The 25723-nt window shown below is 37.1% G+C and overlaps 4 protein-coding genes and 1 long non-coding RNA gene across 8 annotated transcripts in view; 2 read left to right on the top strand and 3 right to left on the bottom strand.

Moving 5' to 3' along the window:
• Positions 1-2: 2 nt before the first annotated feature.
• Positions 3-2280, top strand: LOC116720210 (uncharacterized). Its single transcript, XR_004339351.1, has 2 exons — positions 3-1361; positions 1447-2280. It is a non-coding gene; the product is annotated as an uncharacterized LOC116720210 (long non-coding RNA).
• Positions 2281-3334: 1054 nt separating this feature from the next.
• On the bottom strand, positions 3335-5572 carry LOC116720208 (uncharacterized). The gene is made up of 2 exons (XM_032563340.1): positions 4770-5572; positions 3335-4435 (listed from the first exon to the last, which is right to left on the bottom strand). Exons 1-2 carry the CDS (start codon positions 5176-5178, stop codon positions 3438-3440), a joined length of 1407 nt encoding a protein of 468 aa, XP_032419231.1. The 5' UTR covers positions 5179-5572; the 3' UTR covers positions 3335-3437.
• A 427-nt stretch (positions 5573-5999) lies between these two features.
• Positions 6000-10456, bottom strand: LOC116720709 (endothelial zinc finger protein induced by tumor necrosis factor alpha-like). 4 transcript variants are annotated; one of them, XM_032564103.1, is made up of 3 exons: positions 10304-10456; positions 8010-8064; positions 6000-7598 (listed from the first exon to the last, which is right to left on the bottom strand). In XM_032564103.1, the coding sequence occupies exons 2-3, from the start codon at positions 8053-8055 to the stop codon at positions 6466-6468; spliced, it is 1179 nt and encodes a 392-aa protein (XP_032419994.1). In that variant the 5' UTR covers positions 8056-8064; positions 10304-10456; the 3' UTR covers positions 6000-6465. The 4 variants fall into 4 exon arrangements, with proteins under 4 accessions (XP_032419994.1, XP_032419995.1, XP_032419996.1 ...); XM_032564104.1 differs by lacking the exon at positions 10304-10456 and adding an exon at positions 10137-10295; XM_032564105.1 differs by lacking the exon at positions 8010-8064.
• An 857-nt stretch (positions 10457-11313) lies between these two features.
• On the bottom strand, positions 11314-17651 carry LOC116719573 (TBC1 domain family member 24-like). Its single transcript, XM_032562119.1, has 11 exons — positions 17424-17651; positions 17058-17260; positions 16683-16944; positions 16466-16579; positions 15446-15862; positions 15118-15357; positions 14851-15006; positions 14126-14189; positions 13913-14011; positions 12628-12925; positions 11314-12534 (listed from the first exon to the last, which is right to left on the bottom strand). The coding sequence occupies exons 1-11, from the start codon at positions 17621-17623 to the stop codon at positions 12359-12361; spliced, it is 2229 nt and encodes a 742-aa protein (XP_032418010.1). The 5' UTR covers positions 17624-17651; the 3' UTR covers positions 11314-12358.
• A 3577-nt stretch (positions 17652-21228) lies between these two features.
• Positions 21229-25723, top strand: part of stx8 (syntaxin 8) — a 32316-nt gene continuing 27821 nt past the window's right edge. The window contains exons 1-4 of the mRNA XM_032562529.1: positions 21229-21343; positions 22416-22515; positions 22604-22698; positions 22935-23045. Of these exons, the coding sequence (XP_032418420.1) occupies positions 21324-21343; positions 22416-22515; positions 22604-22698; positions 22935-23045 (326 nt within the window). The 5' untranslated portion in view covers positions 21229-21323. The remainder of the gene's footprint in view (positions 21344-22415; positions 22516-22603; positions 22699-22934; positions 23046-25723) is intronic.

Here is a 25723-nt window from a genome sequence, read left to right as displayed (position 1 = left end):
GACGTAGCTTAGCGAGCTAAACGCTAGCTACAATATATGAACTATATAAACATAATAATGATAATGAAGTCTAACTTAGTTTGCTAAATTACGTGGAATATTGGAGACAGACATAGTTTAAACGTTTAAATTAGATTTTGACATTCTGAAATGTATTTGCCAGTACAGTTTGTGGAAAAACAGCATGCTAGAACTTAGTTATGATATACTAGATGACGCTTGATGTTGAAACTATGTTTTACTTCTACATGCGTGTAGTGTCAAATATTATCCAGGGACAGGTAGTTGTCTAGATGCTTCAGATCCATGAAGAAAAATGAGGAACCGCACAAGCTGCAGGTTTGAAACGGTCAGAAAACCTGTTGGCACTTGTTCGTTAGTTCAAGTTCCTGTTCATGTTTGACAGCTGAAGAACTTTCACGTACGACTTCTGGACTACTCGGAGCTTATTCTAACATCTTCCTGTTCAGTGGTTACTATTTGTTTTCTGTTGCGGTTGCAACAGTCTGTGTTTTTTTTTCTGCTGTTGTTGAACCTTACCTTCAAACTAGAATCTATTACTTATTTAAAGCTAAACATGCTATATGTATTGATGTATATATGTGTTGCTAAAACACTTGTCTATTTTAGATATCACTGGGTGTTGGAAAAGAAAAGGCTGAATTATTGGATTATACAAATTTGATGAAATAATGAAAAGAGAAAGCAAACAAGATGTATAAACTTTGCAATCATGTAGTTGCACTTCTTTACCAGACTGCACACTACTCCCAACTCTAGCTGCCAACTGTTCTTCCTGCACTGGCCTGCAGAAGTGATTTACAAAGATGGCACAGACCAAGAACACAAATAAGAAAAAAAGAGTGGAACACATTGTCCTGTGGTATGTGATATCCTACCATATACTAAATATACTACATATACTAAATTACATATACTGTCATATATATGATCTTAAAATAACAGTACTATAGTTATGTACACAATTTATTCCTCCTTTGATTGTGTCGCACAGCCATTTACATTCCTTTCCCACCTGTATTTTATAATTGCCATATAAAATTTGTTGTAATCTCAATATTGTGTCAAATATAATTTCTTTTTTGTAGGCAATGAGAAAAATACAGGCTCAACTGCTATCATTTAGTTTTATTTGCAAGTTGGGTAAAATTCTAAACTGTGCCAAATCAGTCCCATTATGTCCTAAGAAATTGCTCACCCATCCCTTTATTTGTTCTTTAGTTTGACATATCTTTATGTGTATTTCTTGTAAGGGGATACATCCTGAGCCTGTCAGCGACGTGGTGGTGCGGAAACTATGGGGAAATATCTCCACTCCACAATTTACAGAGCTTACACAGGTATAACTTTTGGTTTATTTTTTTGTATCTATGTTTCCTGTGTCAAAACTTATGATTATTATGATTTTGTCACTGATGTTTGTAGGACCACTTCCAGATCCTGACATTCTGGCATCAGGAGAAAAACTACACCAGCTGGAGTACCAACCACTTATTGCTCTTGTCCTAAATGGTCTTTCAAATTTGGAGCTGGTTCCATCCAAATTTGGTCCTGTGCCACAGGGTTCACCAATGTCTTATCAGTGCCCACCTTAGAAGTCCTCTGGTAGCATCATTCTGCACCACATGGCTCCAGACTTCCCTTCTCTTCCTTTGATGCTGCATAGTCTTCCGAATATGTTTTGTGCCCACACTCGGTCAACTTATGCATCTTCAGTCTCTGCAAGTGTCACTGGAAATGTCTTATGAAATAGAGGCCAGAACAAGAGAGCAGTCCGCATGTCCTGCATGGGTACATCTTCGACAGCCAAGACTTACTGCTAGCCGTTTCCGTGATGCTTGCAGAGGAAGTGCAGAGGAGGAGTCTGCTGCCACAGCACTGGCATCTCGGATGATCAGGGGGTCCACTAGACAAACTGCCGCTGATAGGTATTTTTCCTTTCGAACCTAAATAAAAGAAAGAACCACAGACAACGTATTATGAATTTTATAGCCAAGCTTTTGCAAAAGGAGAAAACACAGAGAACTGCTCCTCTGACCAGTTCACCATGTGTTCTGAAACTCTGCAGTAGAGCTTGTCTTTTTATTAACACAAGACAAAAGCAAAGGGGGCTGGTGCTGATAAGATTAGAAGCCCCCGAAACGAACACAATCAAACACAGTTTTACGACTAAGGAATTTCTACCTAGGGGACAGTCAGGAAAAACAACAAAGGTCGTAAAACTTCTGATATAATCAACTAGCAACCCACTTCCTAGGTGTGATAACTAATCAAAGGTCTGAGAAACACATTGTTAACTGTTTCACATGAAGATAAACAGACAGTAGTGACTTCCAGGTCAGTTCATACACACATAAGGAAGAGAATCACTTTAAAAGAAAATCACAATGTTCTTTAGACTGAATGTAATCTAAAGGAATAATAAAATGATAATACATAAAAATCTCTAACAGCCGCCATGAAGCGTGGTCTGCAGATAGAGTCTAAGGTGCTGGCAAACTAAGCTGAGATGTTGAGGGTCAATGTGCTCCCTGTGGGATTCATTGTTCGCCCTGACACATCATATCTTGGTGCAACTCCAGATGGCAGGGTGTATGACTCGTCAGAATCACCCCCGTTTGGACTGGTTGAGGTAAAAAGCAGTATGAAGAATGATGTGTCTCAGGTTGCTCACCTCAAGGTTCAGGATGGCCATGCTATTTTGAGGCGTTCACACACATACTACTGGCAGGTATAGGGTCAGCTGGAAATCACCGGATTGGAATGGTGCAACTTTGTCAAGGACACGCTAACAACAGTAACTGTTGAGCGGGTGTGGCGTGATGAGTCTTTCATTGATCAAATGAAATCTAAACTGGACTTATTTTACTTCAACACCTTCATTGATGTGTTCATGTCAATGCAATAAGAATTATAAAAAGTGTAACTTACCCTTTTGTTCCTTTGCATTTCAAATATCCAATCTCAAGCTGTGTGAATCACTGTAAGTAGTTGTTACTCATGAAACATACACAGATGTGCAAATTTCTTTAAAAGGCAGTTGCATAATTTACAAAAATGTGTTTTCTTAACTGCAGTTGTCTTGTAACCTGTGTTTTAAAATCGCTTCTTCTTAAGGTTGTCTCAAGTATTTGCAACTGTTGTTTAGATTTGATATATATTAATTTGCAGCATAATTTAAATCAATGTATGGTGTACAATTATAAGATATGAAATAGTTAAGGGTTTTTTGTTTTTACTAGATATTGTAAATTGTACTCGATTTGTTTTCCTTGCAATTCAACTTAAACAAGAAAATACAAAAAAATAGTACAGTATGCTGCTCAAGTGTGTATTAATTGAATATCTTTTTTTAAAGTCTAGACATTCAAATAACTTTTTACATAGCACTACAACAATTAACATACAGAAATAATTTAGTCTGGAACACAAAATGGGCCTTGATAATTTGCCAAAACACAACAGTTGTGCCAGATTTGATTGACAGTTCCTATTAAAGTGAGAGGCACCGGAGAATCCCAGATGTGGTAGCACTTTACTCTAGCGATTGCTCGCTCTACAATGATCCGCAGTCGAGCAATGGTCTGGGTCTCCTCTGTCTCTTTCTTGCTGAACTGGCCAGGATGCCTAAATGGTGGAATGATGAGTTTGGCTCCAACTTCATGTAGGAGGTCTTGAATGAGGAAGCCTTTATCTGCCATGACTTCATCTCCCAGCTCAAGCAAAGGAAGGATTCCACTGACCTTCGTTATTTCTTTGTCTGAGATGCAGCCTCTGTACAACGCTGAAATAAATGTCACCATCCCACAGGGTGCAACTCCAATCAGCCCTTTCAGAGTGATGTGGTTCTTGTAGGCAGAGAACGTTTCAGACTGTAAGGTGAGGAATGATGGCATCTCCAGAGCAACTTTGGTGCAGTCCAAGATGACACGGACATTTGGAGAGAACTTCAGAAATCTCTGAGGCATACTGGCTTTTACTTTCTCACGACTAATCCACAGGTTGATGGAAGAGAACACAATGAAGAGGTAGTTGGCCCAAGTGATGGTCACTCGGCTTACAGTTGCTATGCTGACTTGAAACATGTCAGCAATGAGCTGCTCCTTCATGCCCACTGCTACCTTGAATGAGTACATCAGGAACTCATCAATCAGAGGCATGCAGCGGGCAGGGCTGGCTTCAGCACATGCTTCCTCTCCAAGTTTCTGTGCTGTGGTCCAGTACACAAGGTGTGATGCAGAGGGCGCAATGGACTCCCAGAAGACCCGGAACACACATTCAGATGGAAATTTGGTGTAGAATCGGATCTGGTCATCAGAGGCGCAGTAGCGGCTAAAGAGTGTGGCAGACAAATCCACGTTTTGAAGTCTGGCCTCCAACTCCTTGATATAATCCAGAGCTTCATCAAGTGCACCTGTAAAACCACAAAATAAAATAGCATAACATACGGTCAGCAAGAAGTTTTAATTGTATAGAGGTAACATTACTTCTGTGAAGATCAATACATGTTGTGAGTCGGAGCATGTATGTACTATATACATAATCTCTCCACAAAATTGTGGTACATAACTACCATATTTTTGTGGTAGTTATGTACCACAAAATACATATCTACCACATAATCTCATAATAATGATTTCATTATTACGTGAACATAATAATCAAATTATTATAGTAATAGTTATATTTGCCTGAAATTATCTTACATAGCAAATGTATACAATGTACTATCTTAATTTAACGTTTACCTGCGGGTGGATGTGCCACATAATCATGGTCCGCAGTAGCATCTTTAGCCTGGCTAGCTTTCTGAGAGAGGACAAACTGCCGTTTCTTAGCCCTCTTAAAAGCAGACTCCCTCGTTGCTGGTGCAGTGAAGTTATTCCAGGCAAAAAGGGAAGGAACAGCTCCGCTTCTAAGGCGGCTGATGGTGGATCCGCTAACAAAATCCTCCAGTGTGAAATGGCGGCTACATACGAACGTGCTCCCTGTCTTTATGCAAAAGTCGGGACCTTCATCTCTACGGATCGCGTGGATCCACTGCCTCCGTTGGTCCGGGTCCGTTGGGAACGAATGATAGGACAGATATGGCTGTTTTCTTGCCCCACATGAACAACCAGGGACTGAACAAAAACAACTGCGCCGAGATTGAGCCATTTTCCAAGCCTTTTAATGCTAACGCGATAGCCACCGGAAGTTGTCAAACCCCACATCCGCATCCGCAAAACCCGGAAGCGTGAAATAGGGGTTTGCTTGCGTGTGCTTTCGTGAATTCGGACACTAGTGTAGTCCCTGGCTCACAGAACGAAACTTTGGAAGCACTGCAACTGCGATGTTATTGTAAGGCCCACCCATCTCGGGTGATCTGCAACTATTTTAGCCTTCAGTCTAGCTAAGTAAAAGTCGTTTAGAGCCGCAAATATTACATGACCTTTTAAAGAAAGTCAACTTATAATTTTCATAAATATCTACTACAGCAAAGTTTGACGGGTTGTGAATAAGACTGACATGACACCGTCATACACATAACACCTGTCATGAACATGAGTAAGTCTTCATGAATATTTATGACTGTTGTCATAAAGTGTCATTTGGTAAATCATGACACTTTTAATACAAAGTTGACATTATTCAAAATGTCTTTGTTATTACAACTTGACATTAACCAAGACATCATGATCTGACATAAATTCGTTATAAAAGTATTATTGATTAAACTGTGGCTTTATGTTATTAAAGCTAAAGTTTAATCAGCAATACTTTTAATATTACCAGTTTAATATAAGTAATATTTTATTTCCATGCTGTGCACTTCTGTTAAAGCACCATGAAACTAAACAGGTAGAGGTTTGCCATTGTAACACAATAGGTGAAGTATTTCACACTTTTGTGCAACATTGTGTTGGATTATTGTAAAATTACAGTGAAATATCCTGAAGTTCATAGTTGCAATGTGATGAAATGTGAAAGAAAAAAAATTAAAATATGAATACTTTTTAATGCAATGTATGAACTGTACAGAAGATTTTAAAAAATCTAAGCTGTCAATATTTCAATGTACTATTTTCATAACTCAAACTGTTATTCACACCTTGGCATCATGTTTTTATGTAACTGAATGCTGTATAGGAGCTCTTCACTACAGACCTACAACATATGTATAAAGAAATAAAGCACATATCAGTGAGCACCTTGCAACATTGACTACATAATGCATAAAACTGCATTGTTATTAGTGAATATTAAAAACATGATTTGGTTGCGACAAAACAGTCAGTTGTATTTGGGCTCACATAAATACACTTGAAATTTCAGTTACTGGAATAAAGCAGGGAAAGATGGTTCACTCTAGATCTGAATGGTACATGTGAACATTAAGTCAATAGTCCATATAAGCGCGAAAACTACAAGCCACAGAGCTGCTTGATTGTCTCTCAAGGAAATCTAATTAGGTTCACAACTTTCTGGATTTCCAGAAGGTCCTGCGAAACTTTCCAAATCCTCTGAAGGTTCTGATGCCGCCTGTTTGTGAGCGTGACTCCTTCTGTGCCTACTCAGGGAATGGCTCCAGGAGAACCTGATGCCACATGTAAGGCACATGTAAGGTTTTTCTCCTGTGTGCACACGCTGATGCTTCGTCATCGAATTGTACCTGTTGAATGTCGCGCCGCACTCGTTGCAAATATATTTCTCAGACTTAATGTGGACGTTCTGCTCGTGCTCCTTCATGTTGCCGAGCTGGGAGAAGCCTTTGCCACACACAGGGCACAGATGGGGCTTCTCTCCTGAGTGAGTAAGTCCATGAAGGATCAGGTCCTGACGGGAATAAAATCTTTTGCTGCAGACAATACACTTGTGGGGTCTTTCTCCTGTGTGCTTCTTCATGTGTCTTTTGAGTCCCTCTGAGCGGGAGTAGCTGCTTTCGCACAGAGTGCATTTAAAAGGTTTCTCCCCTGTGTGGGAACGGGAGTGGCGTCGCAAGGAGGAGGCCTTGAAGAAACACATTCCGCAGTCGGCACAGCGGTGAGGTTTCTCCGGCTGTTCCTCATGCGTTTTTTCGTGGGCTTTGCAGTGGCCTGCCTCAGAGAATCCCTTTCCGCAGACAGGGCAGGTATAAGGCCTCTCCCCTGTGTGAACCCTTATATGGCGAAGAAGTTTATGGAGTTTATTGAATGTCTTCATGCAGAATGAACACTGATGAGGTATTTTTGGTGTTCTTGAGTGCGTGCGTTGATGTCTCGCTAACCTTGAAGGCCTGTTGAACACTTTCTCACAGTCAGGACAGGGATGCTTGTTGGTTCTGCTGTGGGTATTTTGGTGTCGAATCATCCTCTCCTCCTGAGTGAAGTTCTTCTCACAATGCTGACATTGATAAAGCATTCTTGGCTTCCTCTCGTGGATAGGTTTATGCCTCTCCACCTTCGATGGCCTGTCGAACATTTTACCACAAGTGGGGCAAGGGAAACACTTGTTGGATTTATTTATTTTTGGTTGTTTGAAATTCTCTGGGTCGGTGTCAGTGGAAGAGTCGCTGGAATCTGACTCCAGGTCAACGTTCACCTCCACAACTCCAAAACCTGTGGATCATACAGAGCAAAATCAATATTTTGAAAAATTCCAAGGTAGAACATATCTGTTTTCATCAGAATCAGAACAAGCGTGATGTTTTCCCTGTTTTGTGTTTCATATTTGACAGATAAAAACTGAAACTAATTGCCTGTTTTAAATGTGGTTTGGTATATTTTTAATGGCTACTGCTGAAAGAAGTTCTTTTGTCTGGTAGAGCAACATACTGGTACCGGGTTAGCAGTAGTTTTTCAGGGCTGGGGTCAGCGTTTGTATCAGTTGGAACACAAAGAACTGGTGGCAAAGTCCCTTGTTCGCACTTTAAAGGGCTTTCACACAGAGTGCCAAGTTATTCTTCTACAAACATGTTTGGATTATTATCTGCTACACTGTATTGACAGGAAACCAGTGTATCCACATACTGTCTTCAGATTCAGATTTTGGTTCAGGTGCGGCGTCTGGGCCCATGGCTGCAGACTGTAGATAGACAACAGAAGCACATGAGGTCAGTACATCACAGAGCAACACAGAGACATATAGGACAAACACTCCGGCTCACACGTATTTGCACATATAGTAAATTAGAGTCTCCACTAAACCTAATTTAACTTCCCTTTAGAATCAATAAAGTACTTTTGAAATAAATTCGAATATGAACCTACCATACAGACTTTTGTACTGTGGTAGGAAACTGGAGAAAAGCTACACAACACATTTACATGTAAAACACGAAAACTGCACACAAAACAGTAGAAGTTTGAATTCAGGACATTTTTGCAGTGAGAGGACAATGCTAACCATAGTTCAACAATTTATTTTACTTATGTGAAGTAAAAATGAATTGCATCAGTCATGTGCCATTCTATTGTAAAATAATTCAAATCAAGAAAGAGTGTCTGTATGCCATTGATTTATTCCTGACGCTTATTTATATGGCTGATATTGGAACATCACTTTTAACTTTTGAGGCATAAAGGGGAAAAAGGGTAGCAGCTTATGTGTGAAAATATAAGCTTGACTGCACTCTCTGGTGGACAATCTATGCAACTGCAATATTACTCTAAAAATAATTAGAAAAATTATTGGATCTATATTTGGATTTCCGCACTAAAGTATTTTACTATCACCAATATACATACATAAAAAACAGCAAAAATGTAATGTAAGCTGATTTGCTTTCCTTGTGTTTTTACTTAAATTAATTTGTGTATTACTGGAACATAGTTGTAAGGAAAATACATGTGATTCTTAAATTATGACAACAAAAATGAAACATATTTTTCCGCAGTAAATATTTTGACCTTTTTTCTTATTTGACTGCTACATGGGTGCGAGAATGAATTCTAAATGAAGTGATACATTTCATTTAGACAAAATGTGTAATACATTTATTTAAAATAAAGTGAGGCAAATTATTATCGACGTACTAAGATCAAAAAGACACCCAGGTTAAAAGGTCTGTATAAGATGCCAGAGCAAGTGATGGAGTGACCAAAGCTATTTCTGTTTGACTACACCAACGCCTTTCTGCCCCTCATCTACTTGTTGCGCAATGACAGTCAGTTGACTGAAAACAGGCCTCTACAACTTCACCTTGCTTATAAGATAAAAAACAAACACATCGTTTTGAACAGTTATCATGGTGTAAAAACTAAGAAGCATAACCTGTCACTATTTGTGAGATAATACTGTTTCAAAACCACAAGAGGAAAGTTAATAATAGTCCCAAGTATGTTTCACGGTTAATTACAGACTGGCTACTGGGGTAAATGTCTTCCAATAGCTGCTTTTTATGTTTGATTTATTCCAAATGATGCAGAATAGAAAAGTTTTTGGTTTTTTTAAGCCAGTATGTATTTAACAATCATATTGCTAAAATTGTAATAATAAAGATTATTATTACAATAATAATAATAATTATTATTATTAATTATTTAGCAGCAGTGGGAATCATTGTTCATTTCTGATTTTGAATAAAAGCGTAAGAACATGGTATAACTTTTAGTTCAATTATTATCACACCACCATGAAACAAAGGCACTTTGACTTAACATTTACAGTTATCATACCCAGAGAAACTAATGTAAAACCCATCCCTAATGAATGTGGTTTTTATTTTTGACTTAAACCCTAAACATTTTACCGATTTCTTTATAAACTAGGAATTTCAGAAAGTGAGGAGAAATAACATCTTGCAACACTTCCCGAATCTATAGTTGCAGGCATACGAAATGTAAATCACGAAATCGAGGGACTAAAGAGAGGTATCATGATAGCAGCTTATGTATCATTAGGTGCTTTATAATTGAATAAAACGACATGGACATATCTTCGACTACAAATGTAGAAACCCAACTGTAGTCTAGTCTGCTTTGGGTTGTATTATTTTTTATTCTACTTAACACAGCTAACTGTAAACAGTTAGGTTTCTGCAATACAGGCTGCGTGCGGAGCTAAATTGAAATTGTGAGCTAATATCTATACTTTAGCATCTGAGCTCGCTAGTAAACACAAAGAAGTCATTTGATAATTAAATATAAACTCGATACCAGGTAGCCTGTCCTGCAGATAACAAAGATCCCTACGCCACCCAGGACGACAGTTTTTTGGGATACAAACAGGGATGAAGCTACAGCCAAGCTAAGCACGCTAAAGCTAACGTCGACGTGTTAGCTAAAACAATATAATACAGGAAGGACAGAAAACCAAATCCCACCTCTCGGATAAACCTAAAGAAGGCTCCGTTATGTATTCTTTCGACTGCAGCTTAAGTCTAACCTCCACCAAAAGGAGGAAGGGAGAAACTGTAGCAACTCTCCAAAGGGTAAACCACAGCAGCTCTGTGTGATGCTCGTTACTCCACGTGAAACATTTGTGGCTCAACGTAAATTCAAGAGTCACACACGGTAAAGAGCTAGTTGGGTTCTTTTTGAAGTATTTTTATTTTATTTGTTAAAATGTGTATAATGTTTAATGAATTCACAAGTCATACAATGATTGCCAATGGAATTTCCACAATTTTTCACTCAACACTTTAGATACGTCTATCTTTTAGTTCAAACTGTCCTAGAAGGCAGCACAAGCTTTTGAGCAACGGTGAAATAGTCATGAAACCATTGTATGGGCTTTCGAAAAAGTACTTAAAAAATCTCCCTCTTGTTCTAGCATTTAGAAAACAGAAACAATTTCATTACACTTCCTTAGTCTCATTAAATGTTAGAGAGTGAGAAAAAGAGAAGTGTCCATCTATAGCGTATGCGTAAGTATGAGTCTTCAATAGTGATGAATTCACATTTTTCACACGTATTTAAATATGTATTGAATAAATCATTCAAATATCTAAATAATTATTGATAAATATATTAGATTTGTAAATGTTATTTATATAGTTATATTTTAAAATATTTATCAAATGTGTTGATAATTGAATTGTGAAATTCAATTATCAATTTCACAATTGCCTGTTAAATGTAATCATGAGATTCAAATGATTTTTTCACACTGTACTGAATTCTGTTTATTTTGAGCTAAGTTTAAATTCTAATATTTTATATATAAGAAACCCAATAGAGGTATTTGTTTTACCACACAGTACAAAATGGAATTCAGCTTTACTGTGTGAATAATAACAACATTAACTGAAGAAAATATTATTGGAAAAAAACACAACACTAAAATGGAAATATATATATACGCTTTATTTACTTTTAAACATTTTGTTGTAGAACTTACATCTCAGAGACAGTTGCGGAATTTCATTTTTAAGTCAAAACTTTTTTATGAGATTATCATAAATGCATTAAAGATTCACAGTCATATGTCTGTAATTTAGAACAAATTGCAAAGATTACACTTTAAAGAAATGTTTTATATGTTCAAATGATGCTAAAGCACAAAATCACTAAATAATGTATAGATGTATGAGCATCCCACGCAGGTAAACAGTAGCATAAGACAGCACAACACATCCAGAGTTGTAGAGGTTCCACCGATGCATCATGGTTACAGTGACCAAAATAGAAAAATATTCATTTTAAATTAATGCTTATTTCTTCCTTTTTCAGCTCTAAAACTCATTTTCACTTTTTCACATAATATTATAGAAATAAATATCTGAAAGCTGTATACAAGACAAATGTACCTTAAACTAACTAGTCCAATAGACAAGACAAGATAAGATATTTTATGATGTGTAAGTGTATATAAAATGAAAATTTCTCTATTATCTAGAAGTAAGAAAAGATGATAGAAATAAAATCTCAAAATACAGGAAGCACATAGCCAAAATAAAAAAAAATTCATACATCGCTTACTATATTCATATATACATTACAACATTTTATTCCACTGTTATGCAGACTGTTCAGAAGAAGAGCCAATATTTCTCTTGTGTTAATGTTTTGTCTGCCTGTTAAATGTAGAATTGATCTTAAAATTCACTTGTCTGCAACAGTGAGATTCACTGTACACTTTAGTAGCTTTCCAATGCATGGGCCCGTCATATAATTTCTTTAGTGTTTGCTGGTTAGAGACAGCAAACTGATTGACCACCTATTATACAATACACAAAGAAAAGATTTAGTAGTGAAAGTCTCAGTAAATTATGTTCAAACCAAGATTAGTTTTTTTTTTCTCTCATATTACAGTTTTTAAAATTCATCAAAAGATATAATTGTTGTCTTGACTTATTATAAGTGAAATCTGCATTGAATTGCAGAAAAAAATCTGTTGTCCACAACAAATCCAAAATTATATCACTCATATTGTTGATCTATTGAGAATGAAAGCTGTGAGATAGGTAGATGGAGTTCTGAATGCCCCATACTTCCAGGGACTGGATCTGGAAGTGTCCTTTGCAGAGTGGGTTGCTGCTGAATGTGTCACATGGTTCTGAGTTTCCTTCCTCTAAGTTATCACACAAGCAGAGTGCGTGGCCCCCATCACCACCTGAAAAATGACATGCAAGTCACATAAACAACACACAATGTTCTGGCCTGACTATCGTTAACACAATTCTCTCAGCATGTGTGAACAACGTACCAATGATGAGCTGACTGTCGTCTCCTGCGATGAAATTTGAGGCATCTTGCTCCTTTGGTCTCTTGGCCTCCTTTGCAGTTCTGGGATTTCCTAATGGAGCACTGAGGGGGAGTGTCAGGTAGGATGGATTCTCTGGAGTCCCTTTCGTACAGCTGACAGTTTTGGTGATGAGCTGAGACTTGCTGCTGTTTGCCAATTGAGATGAGGAACTGCTTCTATTTCTGTGCTGCTGAGGAAAGGCTATTCTGGTCATAATGTTAACCATAGCCCGCTGGTAGCGCTCCATGCTAGGGCGAAGCTGAAACAGTCAGTAGAGTTCAGTTAACAATCTGTAAATGTAAGAGGCATTCTGTGTGGTAATATTAAGAGGTTAATTCAGATTTTTTTTTGAAGGTTTTAGGCAGCTAATTCTAATACTCGGCATCATCACTGGTATAAATCCAGATTAGCTGCTCCCAAAGGCTGAAGCTCACCATGTTTGACAATGGACCAGAAATTCTTTCTTTTTTTTTTTTTTTTTGCCATTTTAAAATGAATTAAATCTCATGTAATAATAATATAATGTAATATCATGTGTGTCAATGTCATGTAATAAGAGTATGCCAACACATGTTTAATCTGGATGTTAACTGTCAGTCTATTTGCATTCGTGATTATTTACACAGAAGACCAGTGACCTTCCAATGTGAAATATGTCCTGAGAATGGAACAAGTAAAGAACTTAGTCTTAGTAACTACCTGACAGCATAGCAGTGAAAGTAAGGCCCTGTATAAATCAATACAACAAAGCACCTAGGCCTGTGTAACATTTTTTGCTTCACACACCGCTTTGCTTTTCTAACAGCAAATCTGACTAGAAATGCTTAAGATGTTTCAATATCTGTTTAACACAGGATACTGTGATAAACAATGTGACCCTCAACCACAATTCAAGAAAGGTACCAAGTTGGTCACCAGCAGTTGATACTGCAGTTGATACTGAGGGACAATTTTATTTTTACCTAGTTTATAAGATTGAAACCTTGTTAAAAAAGGAAGATGTTGGACACAACACAAAGTTTTCTGTTTTCCATTAGCTATATGTTTTTGCTTTCATGTAATGGTATATAAACTAGGACTGAAAACATTGAGCAATTTATCACAAAATATTCTTTTGATTTTTATTCCTAAAAAAATAAACTACCACAGAACATTTTAAATCAATTTTAATGCTGTAGTTTTCTTATACTAATTTATTGTCATGATAAATTAACAGAAGCCTAAAAATGGGGTAAAGTTAGCTTACCATAAAAACAAAACACTCCCCAGTTCCAAAGTATGTAAGTCCCTTAGAGTTGTGATTCCGTCTTTCCATCAAATCCATTGACAAGAAAGCTCCAAAAACCTGAGAAAAGTGTCATGTCATGTTAACATTTTAATTGAATCTAAATATTAATATTAAAAATATTGCCATAATCAAATTTATTTGAGGTTCATGTAAACCACTCAATTCAATTACTTCTTCATCCATTGTTTTGATGATGAGTACTATTGGCTCATGTCCTTCAACACGTGAATACAATCTAAATGAGGAGGAAAGGAAAATAAATAGAGTACGTCAGTCTATCCACCCAACATTTTTCCACACCAGGCTAAAATATAAAAGTTTCACTGGGAAACTTTTAGTGGCTCTACAGACTTGTAAACAGATGCAATGTGAGAGTCATTAGCCATCACGCTAATGATGTGATGTTTGATGTCAAGACAAATGTGTTGATGGTGAAAATATACCACTGGTCTCTGGTTACTCTCCCTCTACTTAAACATAGACTTGAGTTTATAGGCGAAGAGACAAGCTGCCCTACAGGTGTTGATACCTAATCACAACTCACTGGTGCAAATTTGAAAAAAAAAAAACAGCATTATTACTGCAATTTATAAGGATGACAGTGGCTACGGTGGTAGGAATTGGCTCCGCAATCAGTGGGTTGTCAGTTCAGCTGCCGCTCTGTCCACTTCTGTTGTTGTGTCCTTGGGCAACACACTTAGGGCCAGTGCATGGCAGCCTTGCCTATGTCAATGTGCCCCAGTTACTTGCCGCCATGTGTGTGTCAATGGGTGAATGACTGAATGTAATGTAAAGCACTTTGGGATTCTATGGACTTGATAAAGCGCTATACAAGTATGAGCTATTTGCTATTTTTCTAAGCAGTACTTTTATTGGGATCATTAAAAGTCACTTACGAGGAAAGATTTCTTCCATGTTCTGCGATATGAAACAACTGAATGGGGTTGAAGAGCGCAAAACGTTCAGGAATCCAGGCCCAGATGACCCTCATCTCCGTCTCTGTGACAACACTGGAGCTGAAGTTGTTTAAATCCACTGATTCCACCATCTGCCTTTAGGACCATCAAGAGCATCAAAGATAACAGCAACATTAGATGTTATTTCTTAATCTTGTTTCTGAAGAGTTCCATAAAAAGTCAATTACAATGCAATTGTAAACATACCTCTTTTGGAGTGTGCTGACACCTTTTTGCATTAGGGCATCCTTATTTGCATTGAACAGAAGGTTAAGCTCATTTCGTGTAGCAATTGGAATCTGGAAGGCTCTTTCCAAAAGCTTCTCAACTGTGCAGTGGCGAGCTACATTTTGCACAAAACGTTTCATGTCAGTTCTAAAGTCTTCGACGTCTGCTACTCGAGATGACACGGACACTTTGTAGAGGTCAAGCAAAGCTAATGCAACCCTACAAACACAGATTGTGAAAAATATTTACAATATTCAGGCCAGAAAAGAAATCATATTTTCAAATCTACACTGGAGTGGCAACCAACCTGAAGAGAACCTTGAAGCCCTCCAGTAAGTAGACGTCCAGAACTCTGATTGCATATGTGAATGGAAGGTCAGCAAAAATCCACATGATCCAGTCAGAGTAAAATTCAAAGAGGTTTTGGTGCGAGCTGGCAATCAGCTTTCGGATGCCTCGGCAACACCTGTTGGCAAGGTCCCCGAATGTCATGCAAGAAGCACGATAAGTAAGAAATGTCTGGTCGATGTAGCGCTTGTTAGGATCCTTGTAGCAGATGAGTTGAGACACGCTGTAGAAACACTCTGCTTCATCCTCACTAAAGTGGAGTATGAGAGAGACCAAGGCAGGAAGGATGGGGCAGTAGCTCATGTCTGGGAAGTAACTGCCAAGGCATATAAGGATCTTTTTAACAGAATTCATGCCTGCTTTGTTGAGACAGTATCTGGAAAGAAAGAGAGGAAGCAAGGTGCCCACTGGTCAGAATAAGAAAACAAAATGATGTATGCTCTTTTTGCAAGAATGTATTTAGTGTCTTTTACTCATTCATGCAAACAGGTAAGACACAAAGTTAATAATTTATAAAGAAGTAAATCGATTTAGATAATCATACAATTGAAGTACATTTAATTTTCAGTTCCAAAAAACAACTTCACATTTTCACAACATGAGCATTTTTGAACTAATGTCTTTTTAACAGTGTTAGGCTAAAAGCATTCCCCATGAGAGTGTTTTACATGAATACTACTTTGCTAAAATTAAGTATATTCATTATATATTACATGCACCAGCTTAAAATTCAAAGCGGCTGTTTTTTAAGCATTCTGTTTTTACTCTGTCTGTACAATTCCAATAAAAATTCCCTAATATCTACATTTTAGACAAAATATTTTGTGCAGCAGATTAAGACTGGAACTTCTTGACAATAAGAATTTCAAAGCACTTCTAATACTCATTGTACACATTATATACACATTAAAATACACATCAAAATGTTACTGTTTGAGTTTTTACTCTGGGGGGAAATAGACTAATACCATTGACTTACCTTGGTATATCCCCATATTCCATATACTCCGGGACTTGGTGAGTGCTAACTTTCTGTTCCCCAAAAAGCTTCTTGGCCATTTCGTAGTAAACATCCCTATCTGGCGTAATAGCCCTGCAATTAGTGAAATAAAAGGTTGAAATGAAAATTACTATATAGTCTCATGGAAAACTAATCTTAGAGAACATTTCTGACATGACATGATATTTGTCTTAACCTGGAATTGATGTTGTGGATGATATGATAGTATGCTTTGGCCCTCAGTGTGTGCGAGGTGGCCCAGAAACCCTCTCGGCCCATTCTTTTCAGCTGCTGATGCCCGCTCTTCAGGATCTGCTGGTATTTCTTCGCAGGTTCTGGATCAATCTTCTCCCAGTCCACAAACTGTCCGTACTTCATACCAGAGCTGGAGCAAATCTCCCAGTTGTCTGACTCAGATATAGTTATCATGGACACTGTCTTGGCACTGCCTTTACCGCCTGAGTGAGATAACCACATTCATTTAGCTGTTTTTTAAATCTATTTTTCTTTTACAGTGCGCACAATTTTTGGAAAAGAATGATCAATATATTAAAAGGCACTGTTTCAATACCATTAAGATCTTTTGAGAGCTTTTTTGACTTAGACTTCTTTGGGTTGACAGGAACACCAGATTGATTCCCATCTTTATCATTCATTTTGGACATTTGATTTCTTAACTGTGAGCTTTCTCTCTGCCTCAGCGGACAGGAACACAAAAAGTTTTCTGTGTCAAAATTAGAGAACAACTCTGATGTCTCATAACTGTAAAATGACCTAAAGAAGGGAAGATTCCTCAGTTAGTAACATTATTCATTTGTTCTGTCAAAAAGCTGAAAAAAACAAAAATTTGGATAAGTACAAGAAAACACATAAAGTACTACCTTATTTGTAATGTATTAAGAATAACTGAACCACAAAGCTGAGAATAAAAACATACCTGGAGCGAGGTCTTGCATTGATTTCCTCTGTTTTTACTTGAAAGCCACAGTTTTTACTGTCCTCCGGGTTGTTATAAGAACGGGACCTCAGTCTTCTGCCTGTCAACATGGAGTTCACTTCTTGTTCAGGAGATGCAAAAGAAATCATATTCATGTTCCCAAAGTTTGAAAACTCCGGTGTTCTTGAAACGTGAATCATCTCAACCCTCGAAGGAAAGTGTCTCAGAAGGTAATGTCTCTTCTATTCTTAGTGAGCACCTTCTGAGCATCAGCGCTTTATATAAACCTGACAACTAATGCCAGGTGAGTTAGCCACGGTTTGTTTGTGGTGACACTCGTACCGAAAGGAAAAAGGTCCAGTGATTTTCCTGTTTTAACTTTCGCACCACAGGGTCTGTTTCTGAGAACTGTTTCCACACTGCCACCATCATTTCTTGAGCAGAAGAAACAAGACATCAAAATGTCTACAAATGAACCAAAATAAAGGCACTTTCTATGGATCAGTTGTTCTGGAGTAAACCCTTTTCTATAGTTGTTGTTGTCTGGCAAAAACATAGTCACCCTTCTCAGCCTGGTTCCCTTTCTTTTGATTTATAACAACCTACTTGAAATATAATATTTCCTTAAATAATTTCCATCTTTATGTTTACCACTAGAAAATTCCCCTCATGTACTTTGGGGGAAAATAGACTCTCTTTGAGGAAATTATGTCATGGATTTAGACTACTTATCGTCCCGGTTTGCCTTTCTGTTGCACTCAGATCATTAAACAAATTTTAATATCAGACAACTATAACAGTTTTCAAAGGAGGATGTAATTTTTCTAAGTAAAAAAATTTATCTAAACTAGAGATGGTAAATTCAGTTTTGTTCCTCTGAGTGACTCTGACCCGCTTCACTGAAGTATAAGAATAAAGAAAGCATAAAGGCATTGTTTTACCAACAAATGGTCCTTAAACTGGTTGTATTACCCATTGTTGCCTACTCTTCACAGCACCTCAACTGTGAAGAGTTATCTTTTTTATTTTGAATATTTGTTGCAGGTTGCTCATACTGCTCCACAATCAAAATATGCCAGCACTTAAAGTCTTATTCTGGTGTTCATTCAGTCTCCTTGTGAATTTTGTGGTAGACTTGTTTTTGGGATTTCTGTAAATGCAGCACACCACCTAGTCCTGAAGAAGCAAAGCTACCCCAAAACATCATACTATTTCCATCATGTATGAGTTTTTCTTAAATGTTGTGTTAGTTTTTATACCATATGCAACAGGACATACATTTTCAGAAAACTTTAACCTCCATCTCATCATTTCACGACATATTTTTTCAAAAGTCTTAGGGATCATAAAAATACTTTTGACAAATGTGGGGAAGGTCTTTATGTTCATTTTCCTCTGCAGTGGTTTTGATCATTTTTGCCCCATCTGTTACTCATTGTTGAATCATGAACTTTGACCTTAAATCACACAAGTAAGGTCTACAATGCCTGAAATGTTGTTCTGTGTTCTTTTCTGGCCTCCTGGTTCTAATCTTCTTGATGTAATCTCCTAGATTCCTTCCTGATTTCTTCATTTGTGTATAAGAGCTCTTGGTGTTTTTCAGTGAAGTCCTGAAACAAAAATTGCTATTAAATGCTTTCCAGAACGATAAATGTTAATGAGTTAGTTTCTCATCTGCTTTTGAATTTCTTTAGATTATGGCATAATGAGTTGCTTTTTCATTTTTTGTTATAAACTTTATAGTGAGACAGATTATTTTAGAAAGATTTCTTGATTCTATAGATCATAGAGTATAATCATAATCCCAGTTCCAATAAAGCTTGGTTACAGTTGGAACAGGATTTAGTTTGGTGCTATTACTTTTTCCTAAAGGGTAAGGTTAATTTGAACAGTGTTTTCCCTTTTTAATATATAAAATTGGAAACTGGAATTTATGTTTACTGTGGTTATATTTGTGTCATATCACATTTTGTTTGAGTTTGAGATTTAAATAGACAACTTTGTTACAGCTAGTCCTCTAAATCATATTTTATTGTCATTTTCAAAGCAATATTAGATTAGACCTTGCAGCATATTTAACTTGTTCATTGACTGGATTGGTTGAAAGCATTCTAATGGCTTGTGTTTGAGTTACAACTTATCAAAATCAGTAAAGGTATTGCTAAAAAAATGTATATTTTGGAGCAAAACATCTCTCAAGGTTACATTTTTAGACAGAATAGGCCAATCAGAAAATGTTACTTGTTCTGTGAAATTGCCTCATATGTGGAATCAAAATGTCAAGAAGTTTTCCAAGAAGGCTCCCGAAGTTCCTACGTTTGTTGCACCGAACAACACACATGTTATTGGTCAAACACAAGGTTTGTTTGGGTATGAAACATTTACTACCCCTTACCTCACACGTGGGGACTTCATGTAGTGGCACCAAAGTTTACTCTTTTATCTGCTGGTTGTATCAGTTCACGTCTCATGAAGAAAAATCTAAATGCACATATACGGTCAGTGTTGTACCAGAAAGATGTTCAAAATTCAGATAAGCCAGGTTAAAAGGAATTAATTCATGTTCATAGTTCTATTTCATTTATCATATCTTTTCTGAAATAATACTTAAAACAATATAAGTAGGAAGTTACAGAAAAAAAATGGTAAAAATTAACAAATAAAACTGAAACCAAAAACCAATACAATGATGCAGTTATATCACAGTTTAGCTTGAATATGTATGGTTGAATCCAGAAATTTACATACACTGAACAAAAAGACACATGTGCCTGTTTCATTATGATATTAATGAAACTTTTGAAATGATCCAAGTTGAAACTCATTTTGTTAGCTATCATCAAAAGGAGAAAAATGTTGCAAATGAAACCTTTAAATTCTAGAAATATACATTGCTACTTCTACCGGTCATGCATTGAACAATACTTCTGACCACTCAAGTGCTAATCTTTTCATAACGGTCACTGCAGTGGACAGCCATATTCTTGTGTTTCTTGTGGATTTGTATGTTAAAATTGCACACAGACCACTGAAGTGGACAATACACTATCAAGTTCATCTACTGGCCATTCACTGCAAGTCCAAGAATTTTTTTTGTTAAATCCTATGGCAGGCAAACAAAAAAGCAACTCAGGAATATTCAGTCTCACCTTCTACTGTAGAGGACGGCAGGTAAAAAAAAAAATATATTGTGACATCAAGTGAACCCTAAACACTAATACTACTGATGTATTTTCCAAATAACAACTTTGTATTAAGAGAAAATTAAAACTAATCACATAGAAAGAAATTCTATACATTTTTACAAAAATATGTTTCTCACTTATTTTATGCTTTAAAAAAAAATCACAAAGACTTTGGGAAAAAAATTATGACATAAAGGATCACAATTCATGCATGAAAGGGTTATTATATTTGTGTGACTTTTTCTTTGAGAGACAGGAGTTTAGTTGCCAGATGAAACTCCAGAGTTTTTATATGTTCGTTAGTAAAATGTGTAAAAGTTAATTGGATAACATGTGAATGTAAAAGATTCTACAGCACATCATATTATAGCATTTACTATCCATACACTCTGTTAGAAGTATTTATAGAGCTTGAAATGTTGTGTTGTTTTCAATTTTGTTGTCATTTCTATGGTCCAATAAACCATAGAACAGATCGAATAGAATCGTATACAATTATTTGTTTGAAAGCAAGTAGATTGGTCAAAAATAATTTTATTAAAATTTAAGTTAAAAGGTTGTGGCATTATGCGATTGTTGTACAGCGATTGAGTCTCTGTAGTCAAATGGCCCTCGCCGTTCGCCGTAGTGACGTCGTTTCCAAAACAAGGAACGGCTTGTTAGTGATTACTGCTCTGCTTGAAGCTGTGATATTTCGAGTCAGCTAACTTTTATCATGATGTCTCAAGATCCCTGGTAGGTGATTATGTCTTCTAATAAAATGGACCGTCTCAAATGTATCAATAACAGCAACATATGTCTTCTTTGTGCCCGGTTGTTTCGTTTTTGTGCCCAGTTAGCTTCATTGGTTGCTTGTTCCGTATCAAATTCAACCAAATACATAATAGTGTTTATATTTTGTTGCTATGAATTCTTTGTTGTTGAATTTGCAGGGGGGAAGCTGCAATTGAAACATTAGACGCTTATTTTTCACTTAAAGTGACACGGTACTGCGCATGACAATTGGCAGGAATGTGGTGTGGTTCAGCTCCACATTCTGACTAGATGATGAATATGTGTCACAAGTGGCTTGTTTTTTTATTTCACTGTTTGTATTTGTGACAGCATTATTGGTGTATTTCTTACGTTAGACAGATGCGAGTCACATCTGCTCATCAGTTATTAGGAGCTTAAGAAATATTGCAGTAATTAGAATGAGTGTCTTGTTCTGTAATTGTAGGATTTATTAAGAGGACAACTCTCCAGATTCTGACTGTAAACAGACTCGCATCTCCTTAACTGAAGAAACACACTAAGCACATGATCTAAAATAGTTTTGTTGGTATCCTCGTCAGTAAATCCTGACGGGATTCCCTTGAAAACAGTTCCACTGACAATAAAACGGGGAAGCTTTCAAGTTATAAACTGCTGCCAGATATCCAAAACATTTCATAACTGTGAAATATTTTGGATCGGTGAGTTTAATGTCATCTCATAGGTGCCGCCTTTCTAGATTTCTATTGTTTTTGCATTTTTTGTCCAAATCATCGTGGCTTTTTGTGAAAAAATCATACTGATAAGTGGTTCTACGCTTTTCTGCAGCACCTGCCATCAAGTGTTTGCAACAACTGTAGAGTATTTTACATTACTGTGGACGAATTCTGATCCACTCTTTACAGAATAGATTTAATTCAGCATCTTAATCTGATTTTAGTTGAGATTTTGGCTGTAACGCACTGTTCTGCTGTTCTTTAAATTGTATTTGAGAAACATATCTGTTGTTGCTTCATGTGTTACACATTTTCCTTCCCATCCACTTCTCATGTAGGTTGCAGAATTATGACGCCACCTGCCGCCTTGCCCAGGAGATAGCGGAAAATATCCATGAAAGGAACAGGCAGCAGCGAACGGGGGGAAACCCTGCAAAGGTGAGGCGCTACCTTCTCTTTCTCTCTCTTGAGAAAATGTGCCTCCATGTTCACCTGCGTGCATGTGCTTTTTTTTTTTTTTTCCCAGATAAATATGACGTTACGAGCGTCCCTTCAGAAACTTAAACAAAATATTGCTCAGCTCCAAGAAGGCTTGTTAAGAAGCTCCTCGTCTCGGCGGATGTATCCTTTTTTCTGATTACAAGTTCTCAAAGTCATGAGATTGAAATTACTGTCATTCCCGGAGAGCTGGTTCTGCTCGCAGTAACGGTGGTGATCCTGTAGAGGGTGTTAGTGTTCTGTGAAAAGGAAACTAATACGTTGTGAACAGTTTCACTCATGATCAGAAAACCTCATTGAGTTCATTGTGACAGATGGTGATGAAAGGGGATGGTTTGATCTTAACTTGCTCTCGTCAGAATGCAGTCGGAAGCTGACAGGAGGCAGAACCTGATTGATAATCTGCTAACCAGAGAGAAGCAACTCAATGCCACCTTCAAAGGAGACATCGCAGAGCCTGAACCATCCAGGTATTAACCTGTAGAGGAACTAGGTCATCCTGTATCTAATCAAACTTCAATAAAATACAGTGTGCAGACACATTTCACATGATTTTCATTTTACGTAAGGAACTTTTGATTTTTAGAATACAGATTACTCCACACTAATATCCATTGGTACCAATAATGTGTGTGACCTTTCACTCCTAAAGGTGGTAACACCCTGTAAATTGGTTTGGAGAGGAAACTCCATATTCCAGCTCCTAATTCCAATCAAAAGTTTAAGAACTTGCAGAAACCTAAGTTATCCTTCTTACTTGAAAAGTATGGACGTTACCCTTGATTTTTTTTTTTTCCGTGTTTGAATAAGTATTGGAATGATAGAAAATATTCCTAGCTATGTTTTCTGGAAGATATTTTTCTGTTACTTCCATGCCTTGCAAAAGTATTTGTTTCCGTTGAATCTTCCAACATGTTGCCACATTACAACCACAAGCTTTAAAGCATTTTATCTCCACTATATATGATAGACCAACACAAAGTAGCACCAAGTTGAAAGTGGAAAGAAAGGTTGCATGATCCTTGTTGAAAGAAAGCAACACAACCATGTTCCACCGGGAAGGTGTGTTCAGTAGATGTGCAGTCAAATTTCCTTTTTTTAACATTTTGAGCTTGCGTGTAAACCAAAAGCAATCAGATTTTTGGTGTGATCTTTTATTTATAGAATGTATTCACAATATTGTGGTGGACAGTTGTATAAAATTTGAGGTAAGTAAATGGAAGTTATTTGCATTGCAATTTAAAAAAGGATGAATATGCAGGGCACTGAATGTGTAAAAGAAGGATATGGTCATAGTTTCAGTTTATGTTGTAACAGATTTAATGAAAAGAAAAACGAACAAATTTTATTTGACTTGAAAATGATCAAGTTGATCCTTAGAAAAGTCTGGAACTTTGAAATTGGAAATGTTAGAAAGCCTGTTCAGACTGCTTTGTAGTGTGTTGTCTATTAATTTAATATATGTTTCTAGTAGGTTAATGATTTTTAATCTGAAACCATAACAAATGTTTAATAGCAGCACCTTATGGTAAGACCAGTTCATAGAAAGACTGAGATAGTTTTTATGGTGTTATTAGGCACTGCAAGTGAAACTAGCAAACAGAATTTTAAATAGTTTCAGATTTTTATTTTTAATGAAATTGTTTTTGCCTTTTTTATGAGTTAGAATAATACTTTCTAGTTAGATTTATTTTTGTCAGTATTTAAATGTATGTCATGATTTATGTGATACGTCACTTGAACTTCATATAAGTAGTTGGATGCAGCACAACAATGCAGTGGTTGAGTTATAGTCTTTATGTCTTTACTTTCCTTTTGCACATTTCATTTTGAATTTGTTTGTCTTTTGCTTGAAAGGATCTTTATTGACCAAGATTTTCCCAGTTGTCACAGGATCTGTACTTGGCTTTAATGAAGCGTTACAGACCTTCACACACAAGGACTGTGTGTGAAGGTCCTCAGCTGTGTGCTTTGACCTCTACTGGCATCATCACTTGGACTGAAGCCCATTTGTTTGGAATTTTAGTGACTTTCCAGGTTATTTTTGTCATTAGACTTATTTGCTTGCTCATCACACATATGGTGGCCCTTGAAAAACCCTCCCACACTTTTACAAGGTGATATTTGTTTGGACAGGAAGAAGTGATTCTCTGCTCTTAACTTTTCCCACTTTCTCTTCTTAATGAAATTTTGGAATTCCAAACTTTTTTTAGGCCTGTGGAAGAGAAACACAGGAAAAAAAGCTAAGTGAATGATGTAGGTGATTGATGGAAATCATTTAAATTATAGCAGAATCAGTTTAATCAGATCAGTCGCAGTAAAAGGAGCCCTGCCGCTGAGTTCTGCCTGTGAGTTTCTCTGATATCTTTCACAAGCTTCGGGTATGGGATTGATCTAGTTAGCGCTGCTTTGCACAGGCTTTCATCTTTTTACAGACCACACACTCAATTACATAAAGGAATTCCTTGCAAAAAAGAAAAACGACATTCGCTAATAAGTTAGCTCGGCAAACTGTAATCATGTGGTGGTACGGCATTCAGTTTGCTCACTGAGACCTGACTTTAATGGCAATATGTGGTGGGTAATTTGGATTTGAGGGAAGGCATCAGACCCCGTTCCCACTGTGTGGTCTGAGAGGACAGAAGTGTGGGAGGGGATGAATTTGGCCATGCTTCAATGATCTAAGCTACTTTTTTGGGAGGTTGAAAAAATGGAGCAGAATGAACAGCATCAAGGCTGCCAGGAGAACTTTAACTTTTAAATAAAAAAAGGACATGGTGCCACTTAAAAGCTTGGCAGAGGGCATTGCCCTTTGGAAACACTTTTACACCTCTAACCTTCCTGTGTCTTTGGTTACACAGGAAATAGTTGCAATTAGTTAAATCCCGCCTGTCCATGTGGCTCAGTCGGGAACTGGATGCTCAGTGATGACAGTCATCTTACTTGTGTCTGCCAAAAGATGTGTCTGACTGATTTTGGTACTCCCTGACTGTTTTAATTGGATCTCTACACAGTAGGTGCAAGAATGGAGGAAGTTCATGTCTGGCACTCGGTTTAATAATAATCAAACCTGTTGGACAGATTCGACTGAATGCCACGTCTCCTCTGCTTCACCGATTGTATCAACCTTTGCTTGCATTCTTGACTT

Source organism: Xiphophorus hellerii, chromosome 5 (assembly GCF_003331165.1).
Source record: "Xiphophorus hellerii strain 12219 chromosome 5, Xiphophorus_hellerii-4.1, whole genome shotgun sequence".
NCBI lineage: Eukaryota > Metazoa > Chordata > Actinopteri > Cyprinodontiformes > Poeciliidae > Xiphophorus > Xiphophorus hellerii.
The sequence above is the reverse complement of the archived record's forward strand: the minus strand, read 5'-3'. Positions and strand labels throughout refer to the sequence as shown.

What these genes read in the sequence shown, in the direction of transcription:
- LOC116720208 (XM_032563340.1), bottom strand. Translation starts at nt 5,178, where the DNA reads ATGGCTCAATCTCGGCGCAGTTGTTTTTGTTCAGTCCCTGGTTGTTCA. An exon ending in TGTGGCACATCCACCCGCAG is followed by an intron (nt 4,436 to 4,769) that starts GTAAACGTTAAA and finishes GTGGTTTTACAG; the next exon opens with GTGCACTTGATGAAGCTCTG.
- LOC116720709 (XM_032564103.1), bottom strand. Translation starts at nt 8,055, where the DNA reads ATGGGCCCAGACGCCGCACCTGAACCAAAATCTGAATCTGAAGACA. An exon ending in AAAATCTGAATCTGAAGACA is followed by an intron (nt 7,599 to 8,009) that starts GTATGTGGATAC and finishes TATGATCCACAG; the next exon opens with GTTTTGGAGTTGTGGAGGTG.
- LOC116719573 (XM_032562119.1), bottom strand. Translation starts at nt 17,623, where the DNA reads ATGATTCACGTTTCAAGAACACCGGAGTTTTCAAACTTTGGGAACATG. An exon ending in CATGGAAGAAATCTTTCCTC is followed by an intron (nt 14,190 to 14,850) that starts GTAAGTGACTTT and finishes CTCCTCATTTAG; the next exon opens with ATTGTATTCACGTGTTGAAG. An exon ending in GGGAGTGTTTTGTTTTTATG is followed by an intron (nt 12,926 to 13,912) that starts GTAAGCTAACTT and finishes TGACTGTTTCAG; the next exon opens with CTTCGCCCTAGCATGGAGCG.